The sequence below is a fragment of the Triturus cristatus genome, chromosome 4_1 (assembly GCF_964204655.1).
Source record: "Triturus cristatus chromosome 4_1, aTriCri1.1, whole genome shotgun sequence".
NCBI lineage: Eukaryota > Metazoa > Chordata > Amphibia > Caudata > Salamandridae > Triturus > Triturus cristatus.
In genome coordinates this window covers 404481268-404491617 of record NC_140585.1, presented here as the reverse complement: position 1 = coordinate 404491617, position 10350 = coordinate 404481268, and the positions used below count along the sequence as shown (strand labels likewise).

The following is a 10350-nucleotide window of genomic DNA, read 5'->3' as shown; positions in this document are numbered from 1 at the left end:
GTTTAGGAGTCCTAAAGTTAGGACTCCTAACTTTACTACTACTAAATTGAGAAAAATCCTAATTTTAAGACTTTCTGTATTCACAGAAGGCATTTAGGAGTCCTAAAGTTAGGAGTCCTAACTATACTACTACTAAACTGAGAAAAATCCTAATTTTAAGGCTTTCGGTATTCACAGAAGGCATTTAGGAGTCCTAAAGTTAGGACTCCTAACTTCTGTGAATACCGAAATGAGTAAGTGCCTTCTGTGAATACCAAAATAAATAAGTGCCTTCTGTGAATACCAAAATGGTAGTAAGTTTAGGATTTTGTCTTAAGTTAGTTGTGTGAATCGGGCCCCTAGTCTTTGTCTTACACAGGAAAAAGCAGGAGGGTGCTGCGAATGGCATGCTAATTGGTGTTCAATTTCTAGCTCTGAAATGAGGAGACCTGCAATATGTACGGCTCATAATAAACCTAATCCAATGCCTGCAAAATCACATTTGCACAGAAATGGAGGAATATGTTTCAATCCCAGTTACTGAAAAACAGAGAGTGTGCCTACTAAACAAGTAACTTTGACCAACTTGTACAAATCCTAGTTGTAGCCGTAACAGTTCTCCCAAGTCTTCCTAAAAAGGCTCGTCCACCGCATCAAGGATGCAAATCTCAGAAGCCACCAAAGGCGGCGAATGCAACCACATAAGCCTATAGTGGGTACTGTTCACTGGTTAGCTCTGGAAATGCGAATCATATTTGGGTGACTAGTTACAGTTTGCTGAGACATGCATTAAAGAGCCCCATCATAAGTGACTACATCACTGAAGTCTCTCAACATCGCAGTCACACCCCACACAGTAAAAACCTGCCTAAAACTACAAAACCAAACTGCCAGGCAATCTCAAGTTGAACCCCATGCTTTAGAAAGATCGATGGACATCAAAGAACCAGTTTCCTCCTTCTTTCCTAACAGAGGACACTGAAATGATGTCTCCACAGACCCTCTTAGCTGTGTGCTTCTGACACACATACTACATACATGTGTGTGTGGTCAGCATTGTGCAGTGTGTGTGAAACCTTTGGACCATGATATAGTCTATACAATAATTTTACAAAATTAATAAATAGATAACACTTTTGTTTCACATCCAGAAGGTTCCCCTGTCCCTTTTAGAAGGCATTGTTTTCTCCTAGTACTCCTTGAAGCTTACAACAAAGAAGTAAGTCAGTTCATTGTGCATAGAGCGTTCAATGAACACGATTCATGATGCTGTATGTGAGTGGGCAGTTGCGTGAGAACAGCTGGTCCATTATTGTTTTTGATCCAATCTTCATGGCCGTCCCTTGACTCAACTTATTCCATATGTGTACTGCGTACGTGTTTTGAAACAAACCCTCAAACTCAGTGGAGTTGACGACGTCAAAGTACTTTTTCCAGTCCTGCCAGCGGATGGGGTAGAAGGCCTCTTGCGGCATGATGCTCACTCCATTACATCCTTGACTATCAGTCAGTTTACGCAGGGAACACCATTTCTTGAAAACACGGGTGACAAGCTGCGGTCCTTGGTGTCCCCAGATCCATGCATTGTAATGCCGCACAAAGTCTTGTATTGAGTCTTCCATGAATTTATGACCCCGATCAAAGGAGAGAAAAGCTCCATTTAATAGGTACCTGGACTGAATGCCAATGGAGTTGGTAAGGTTCTTCAGATTTTTTAGAACAATGAAGTCTGTGTCCAGGTATATTCCTCCAAACTTCCAGACGAGAGCTATCCGGCAGGCATCGGAAAGTATGGGTAGGTGGTAGGGCTCCCAGTTCCTCCATGCTGAAGAGTACCATGAGCTTAAAGGAGTATTTGCAAAGAGATCCATCAAATCCAATGGCTTTACCTCAATATTTGGGAAACAGCCAAGGAGAGACAAGCGAAAGTTTCTAGGGGCTCTATGAGGACTGCCAGATAGGCCCTTCATCAGTACCACCACCTGTGACTCTGGGTGAGCTCTGGCTGCGGATTCAACAGAGCACAAAAACAGGAAGTTAGGCTGCATCCGATTGGAGGTTTCTACAAAAAATATTTTGCCTTTTTCACTAAGATTGGACGATTCAGGAGAAGCGTGAGTTTCAATGGCCGGACATTTGACTTCAGAAGGCAATATGTAGGGTGAAGCTATGCTGTCAGAGTGGTCAGTAAGGCCCAAGTAAAACATGATCGACACAAATGGGATTAATTTTATTATAACCACACACGTTGACCGAAGTTTATTCCTTCGAGCAGCTTTGGTTAACCAGAGAACGTAGGCAGTCATTTTGTGCATTGTCTTCACATCCAGTATTGTTTTTTCCAGTAGAGTGACCTACAAAACAGCATAAAAGCAAATTAGAATAAGCATCAGGATATTACTGTGTGACAAATAGAAAATACTACTACACGCCACATCTAGATATTCCTCCTAAAACAGTGAAACGTCCCACAATGTAAATACTGATACATACATGTAAAGATGTATAATACATGGTGAGTGCAATCTCCCAAAAAGGCCTGACATGTATTTTCTTAGTACAAACCAGTTACGGTGTTAGTGCACGGATGGAATATAGTAAATATCATTAGTAGCTTGTAATAACTTGTTACAGGTTTACTGAGGTCCCAATGCTCCACTGGGAATGCTCCTTCACTTCTATGTTCCTGAGACACAGACCATTGAATCAGTCAAAATGACGTTTCAAAATATAATGAAGAAAATGCTGGTAACATAATTGACCATCGTATAGGAGGAGACTGCTACTGTAACACCTCATAGCAGCATAAGCAGGAGTGGCTCCTGCGCTATGGCGGAGGAGCATCACCCCACTGCTGCATTTTAACAGGCAGAAGAAAAATAAAATGACAAAAATATTTGTCATTTTATTTTTGACTTCCAGCCTATGAGTATGGGGAAGGGCCATGTCATGTCGGCAGCACTGGGAGGAGGAGTAGTAGACACTGAAAGTGCTTATGTCGGTTTTGACGACCGTCCATGGCTGCCCAAACCAACATTGGCACTTGGGTATCTCCAGGCTGTTCCTTGAAGATATCCGCAGTGCTCCTTCTACCAGTCCCTGCTGAAGCGCTAGATCGGCCTGCTCCGCCCAATCCCAGCGCTGCTCTCATGCTGGGAGTTATAACATGACAGGAGGGTTGGGAGTGCGTGGGGAGTCTGGGAGCCTGTGTTTCCGGGGATTGGAGTGCCGTGAGCAGAAGATCGTGGCAGCTGGCAACAAAAGGTGTTTATTTGTTCCCCAGCCAGCCCCCTAGGTTGGTTTGGATGCAGCCACCGCTGAGCACGAGAGAACTTCACTTTATTTGTTCCCTAGACATTTGTTTTCCAAATGGCACATGTGCTTTCTAGCTGGGGTTGCCCCTTTTGATGCTTGACGTGTAAAAATAGAAAAAGGGGGCCTATACAGTACTGGTGGTATGTAAACGTTCAGCATTTCACCCTTAAAACAACTCTACTGAAATTAAGTAACAAAAACACTAAAAGTACATGATTAGCTATAGCAAATCTCTTCAGAGAACCCAGTTTGAGAAAACATTGGTAAGAACCATCAATAAATTCACTTTATCGGAATTTTAAGCCTTTTTAAAAATAATGATTAATCTTTTAGACCCATCAGGCTTAGGGTGGTCTTCCCACAAACTTTTTGCCTTGACTGCTCCTATTTTTGCTGAATTCATTTGTGTTGACCTTAGGAGTCTGTGCACTTTACCACTGCTAGCCAGTGCTAAAGTGCTTGTGCTCTTTCCTTTAAACATGGTAAAGCTGGCTTACATCTGACTGGCCTATTTAATTTACTTACAAGTCTCTTGTTGATATACCATATACCCGGGACCTGTAAATGAAATGCTACTAGTGAGCCTGCAGCACTCATTGTGCCACTGACTTATATCGAACCTTAAACCATGTCCATGGCCTGCCTTTGCAGCCTGAGAAGAGGCTTTAACTGACAATTTTACTTGGCAATATAACCTGCTTGCCAAGCCTTAAACTCCCTTTTATTGCATATGTCACCCCTAAGGTAAACCCCTTGGTAGCCCATAGGGCAGGGCGCATTATAATTAAAAGGTTGGACATACACCTTTAAGATTTACATGTCCTAGTAGTGAAAATCACCTAAATTCATTTTTCTCTTCTGTGAGGCCTACTTTTAATTTGGAACTACACTTTCAGAAAGTTGGTATTTTTCTGCCCTAAACTATTTGTTGCCTGCAGCCTATCCTGGGTCACATTACTGGGTTAAGTTCGCTGTTGGACTTTGTGTACTCCTCCCAGACAGCCACACAGTAGAGGGATTAGGTGTGCCTGGCTGGGCCAACAGCAGCAGAATGGGGGGCAGAGCTGAGCACAGCCCCATTTGCAACTGAATAGGCTGTGCTCTGCCTTCACACAAAGGACAGGTCACCCCTGCAATGTTCATGCAGCTAGCTTGGAGTCAGAAAACTTCAAGCACTAAAAGGGCGTTCTCTAGAAACCTCCTACTTCCAAGAAGGTACCAGGTATAAAAAAGGGGACCCTCGGCTCACCATTCAGTTCAATTTCTAGACCAGCAGAACAACTCATAATGGACTGCCTGCTGCTGTGTACTCCACAAGACTGCTTTGCTTCACCGGAAGGGACTGCTTTGCTGCCTAGAGCTTGCCTTACACCCTCAGAGGCCTGCCCAGCTGCTTGAACCCTGCTTCACCACTTGAGTCCAGGACTACCAGAGTGACTCCAAGGTCTAGTTTGATGGCCTCCTGATCAGAGCCTCGGGGACATAAAAAGGCTCCAACTATCTTGAACACACACATGGACAAAGCCTGAGTGAGTCCTAACCCCACCAGACCACCCTCCCCTCCAAGTGCGACTTTTCAGCCCTGGACCTTTGGTTCTGGTATTAAATGTGTCCAGATAGCCAAAACCCAAAACTTGGGACTTGGAGATTTTTTGGCTAAAATGTGTCCTGAAAACCGAGAGAAGACCAGGACCAACCTGCTCGTGCATCCGCCCAAGGTGCATAGCCAGTCGACCTGAATTCCTGGCAGCTCCTGCTACCTTCGTCTCCGAAGCAGCAAATCCTGTTCAGCGGTGCTTCCTCAAACTCTCCTCAGCTACAGCCTCCAGCTTAGTCCAGCCCAACATCTACGACTACCAAAATAGAGAGTCCGAATGTAGAAATCTTCATCATGACTTCGCCCAGTGGCTCCTCGATGTCAACACTTCCTCCATAGACACTGCCTACAGCCTTGCACCTCTGAAATGTTTCTTCTCAGGCCATGTTTCTTTTACATTTCTTCTACATCCGAAGGTAAGCCTAGACCAGGGCCGATCTACTTCTTGTATCTGACTCACGCTCTATCATGGTCGCCCATATTTTTCGACTTTAACTCAGTCAAGTGTGACTAGATGCCCGCAGTTGCCGCTTTGATGTTTTAGGGTCTATATTTTACCACACACTTTAAAAATTCGCAACTCTAGTTCTACTGATTGGAGTTTTGTCATTTTGGGGGTCATGTCATTTATGAAAATGTACTAAATGTACTATGGTTATGGGATTTTTTTGTGTTGTGTGGTAATTTTTTGCTGTTTGTGTGCTGCATAAATACTTTACATATTGCCTCTAAGATAAGCCTGACTGATTTTGTGCCAAGCTATCAGAGGGTTAAGTACAGTTTAATTTAGTGGCTTTTGTGGTTCACCCTGACAGGGAGTGTAGCTGGTGCTTGAGGAGTGGTCGTCCCCCATTCAACTAACAACCCAATTGCTCACATTGGTGCTCAGTGGTGGGATCCAGTACTTGTGTTTTTGTAGAACCATACACGGATTTGTGTAACACAAATATCCCATATAAGTAAATTGACACAAGAGGTGACCTCTTTTTAAATTCTTCTCAGTTTTCTATTGGCTGTTTTCTCCTTGTAAGTGCCCTACCTCCCTTTTATTGTACCATGAAGAAGGATCTTATCAACTTTGACATCCTCAGCAAGGTTGAGCTGCTGAAGCTTTGCAAATAGAAAGGGCTGAAGGCAGGCATGAAGGCTCCCATGATGGACCTTCAGATAGCCCTCAGAGCCTTTGAGGAAGTTTAGAAATAGCACATCGACCCAGAGGAGGATGAGGAGGAGGGGGGGGACACCCTTAGGGGATGATGGGGAGGTGGAGGGTCCAGACTAAGCAGCAGGGTGAGCACCACACACCCCTAAAGAATACCCAGGATAGGACAGGGAGCAGTGTGTCTGTCCAGTGTCTGTCCCCAGATGAGCTTGAGGACAGGAAGGTGGAGATGGAACTCAAGCTGCAGCTGGCCATAAAGCTGGAAGCAGCGGAGAGAAGGGCTGAGGCAGTAAGAACCTTAGCCAGAGAGAAAGCTGTGGCTGAAACAGCTTTATCAAGAAAGAGGCTGGCCATGGAGGAAAGGAACTATGACTCATGTGCTCAGTCTCAAGGAGCTATACATCAAAGCCAAGCAGGCAGAGTACATCAGTATTGGTGGCAGCATTACCCCAGTAGGAGAAGAGTGGCCTCATCCCAAACTATCTAGTGCCTAGCTTAGCTGTGGGGGAAAACACAGAGCACAGGTTTGAAGCCTATAAGGTTGCCCTGGAGATCAATAAGGTCCCTGAAAAAGATTTTAAGGGTGGGGCAGTCTCTGGAGACATATTCCCAATGTAGGGGAGATACCCTGTTAGCCCTAGGGAAAGGGGACAGGGTGAAATATCCTCTCATGAAAGAGGTCCTAACCAGGAAATATGGGCTCACCCCAAAGAGGTATAAGCAAATTTTTAGGGACAGTCAGAAGCTCCCCCAACAGACCTGGGTGGGTTGTGTGTATCATGTTTGCAAGGCACTGGATGGTTGGATGAAGGAAAGAGAAGTGAGTGATTACAAAGAGCTGTATAGCTTGATTGCGAGAGAGCACATGTTCAGTCTTTGTTTTACAAAGCTGCACCAACACATTATGGGTAGTACCAACTATTTCTTATGTAAACAATTAATATTTATGTATTATTCTGTACAATCTTCAAACATTCATATATAAGCTGTTTTGACATATGGAACACATAGCAAAAAGCAACAAGAGCAACGCAATTTGATGAGTTTTATGTTGTTTTATATACATTGAATCATTTAGATATACTCATACATTTGTAAACAAGGCTGTCAAAACTAGGTGAAGTTTAGGGTGATGTGTGATCAAGTGACATTTGTGCCCAGTGATAGAATACAGTGCATATTATATACAAGGTGATTAAAATATGTACAAGGGAAAGAGGAAGCCAGAATATTATGAAGAACACAATGACTCTGTTGTCTAGGGCTGAGAGATGGCAGCAAAGAAACAGGACTCATGCCTGGCTTTGCGTTGCAACTTTGAATCCCCCATCGCTTCCGCAAGAAAAGACTCGTGAATCCAACACCTCGGCGATTTTTGACTTGATCACCCACGTCGAATGTGATTGATCTAGTCGATTCCAAATCCTTCTTCTGACTTTCCCTTACATGGTAGAATCATCACACCAGAGATATTTTAGCCTTGATCTACAACCACCAGGATCTAACTACTAGACTTCACAGATGTCTGACTAGCCAGGATTTGCTCTGGTTCCTAGTGGGCTGTCATCCCCTACTCCCCCATACTTGTCCTGATGAAGACCCACCTTGACTACTCAATAGAGCATAGATTGGGTTGAAACGTTGATGATCTAATACGGTCCAGATTGACCAAGACTCTGCGTGCAAAAGACCAATTAATTTGTATAAGCAACAGAGTCATTGTGTACTTCATAATATTCTGGCCTCCTTCTTCTCTGCAGCAGCAAATCCTGTTCAGCTGTCCTTCTGCAAAGGGGTATCCGGCCTCCTGGAAATCTACTCGGCTACAGCCACCTGCTGCATCCCACTGGTATTTTCGATTTCCAAACGTAGAAATATTAAGTGACTTTGTACAGCGGCTCCCTGGCGTCGACACTTCCCCCTAAGACACTGCCTGCAACCTTGTCCTGGTGAACTTTACATTCCCAGACCATTTTTCTTTGAAATTACTTCTAAGTCCAAAAGTAGGCGCAAACTGGACCCAATCCACTTCTTGTATGAGACTCACGCTCAGCCCTATTTCTTTTTACTTTGACCCGGTCTTGCATGACCAGATGTCTGTGGTTGGCACTTAGATCTTTCAGGCACTAGATTTTACCTTAAACTTTCATTTCTCCGGTTCTAATTAGATTTTTGTCATTTTAGTGCCAAATTATTTATGAAAATGTACTCTATTTTTCTAAATTGGTGTGGGGATTTTCTTGTTTTGTGGTCAATTTTATTGGTGTTTGTGTGCTGCATAAATACTTTACACCTTGCCTCAAAGATAAGCCTGACTGCTTTTGTGCCAAGCTAACAGAGTTAGGCACTGGTTAATTTAGTGACTTTTGTGGTTTACTCTGACATGGATTGAGGCTGTTGCTTGAACAGTGGCCACCCCCTTTCAACCAACAACCCAACTACTCTCAGTCTCTGCATTGGATGAAGGCTGACTGGTAATTAAACACGGGGTAGACTGAAAACAAAAAGCCACTCTGGAAAAGTGTGCAAGACCAATCCATGGGAAATTAAAAACGTTGATGCTTTTTCATAGGAGACATTAATTATGTTGTTTTCTTACTCATTCAAACCGCAGAGTGGAGGTGCCCAACTATGAGATGAGCTGCACTTGGTGCTCCAGGTGCATATTTTTACACAAAAGACTGCTGAGCCTAATTCATTTAAATTTGTGTTTTATATAGTAAGGCAGACTTCTTCAATCTGTGGGGTGCCCCCCCTGGGGGGGCGCGACACCATCCTGGGGGGGCGCGCACTCCACTCTAATTTTACCTTTGTTCCCTGAGTCACAAGTTGCAAGTCTTTTTAGAGAACTCCGGTGAGGGGGGAGGGAGGGGAAATGGACTGGGCACGAAGTGCCCATGCTTTTGTTAAGTTAAGGGTCCCAGGAGGAAGTTAATTCATAGAGCTGAAACGCTTCAGCTGCAGTGAGAAGGCAGGAAGTCTCCTCTGCTAAAACCGAAGGTAAACGAACAGACAGGCCTGTTCCTTCGCATTCCATATTATAGTAGAGGAGACTCCTAGCCTCACACTACAGCTGAAATGCCTGTCTGTTTGTTTGCTTTCAGTTTAAGCAGTGGAGACATCCTGCCTCTCACTGCATCTGAAGCATTTCAGCTCTATGAAATAACCCCTTCCTGGGAGGGTTAGCTCTTCCCAGAGAGGAGACAAAGTTTATTTTAAAACTACACAGGCAAGCGCGCAAAATGCCAGCCAGCCATGTGTTCTTTTAAACAGACTGCAAATTGCTTGTCTGTAAATAAAGAAGCATGTTCCCTTTTATTATCAGCCATAGATTATTCAGGCAGCCATAGAACATAAGTAAACGTTATTTCTATTGCTGTTCTAAGTATGCATGGACAAGTACTGACAATACAGCTTTAGGTGACTGCTTATTTTTGCACCGCCTGGGACATCAAAATAATGAGCTGGCAACCCTAATCACAAGACTGGGAGTTTGTTGCAGGATCACCACATTATTTATTTCCTCCACCCTGATCCCTGGTTACTGCCATATTAGCAATAGTTTAACACTTTTGAAACCCTACGCTGCCGTCAATAACATTCGGAGTTATTTCAAATGTCGGGGAATGCACCTTGCATTCAGACAACTCGCTCCTCATTCTCGCCCTTCACTTTCACGCTCACCCTGCACTCACACTGATCCCCATGCACTCACACCATTCACCCACTTACCCTGCACTCACAGTGATTACTCAGCACTCACAATTCACTTGCACTGTTCACCCTGTACCTCACCCTGCAATCACACGAGCACACTACTCAACCTGCGCTCAAGTGACACTTCATCACCTGTCCCCCTCACTGCTCAATCTGCAATCTCACTCAAATAAGCCCACCACTAACCATACATTAATTTGTCCCACTCTGCACTTATATCTGCACCCAAATTCATATGGTCACCTCGCTCACCCTGCAGTCACTCCTCTTACCCAACTCGCAAACTGTCGCATGGCTCCCCGTGCACTCACATGAGCACTCCTGCCACCCACACAGCGCAGAGGGTTAATGTGCCTGCTCCATAGAATGTGTACCATGCAGATCACAGAACTGAGTGTGGGTAAACAATGAGTAGCGCTATAACAAAATGAAGAGAGATGAGGTGCATCGTAGTGAGGGAATTCATGGAAAAGGAGGAAATGTGGGAGGGGGCACCAAAAAAAACTGCTGCACTGTGTGCAACAAGTGCTTGGGCCAGCCCTGGCTGGGAGTGTTAGCGCCCACCCGAAGTTCGGGTCTA

At 44.4% G+C, this 10350-nt stretch overlaps 1 protein-coding gene across 1 annotated transcript in view; it reads right to left on the bottom strand.

The window, feature by feature from the left end:
- Window positions 1–301: 301 nt before the first annotated feature.
- Window positions 302–10350, bottom strand: part of A4GALT (alpha 1,4-galactosyltransferase (P1PK blood group)) — a 207370-nt gene continuing 197321 nt past the window's right edge. Inside the window, exon 4 of the mRNA XM_085652498.1 lies at window positions 302–2333. Within this exon, the coding sequence (XP_085508624.1) occupies window positions 1227–2294 (1068 nt within the window). The 5' untranslated portion in view covers window positions 2295–2333 and the 3' untranslated portion in view covers window positions 302–1226. The remainder of the gene's footprint in view (window positions 2334–10350) is intronic.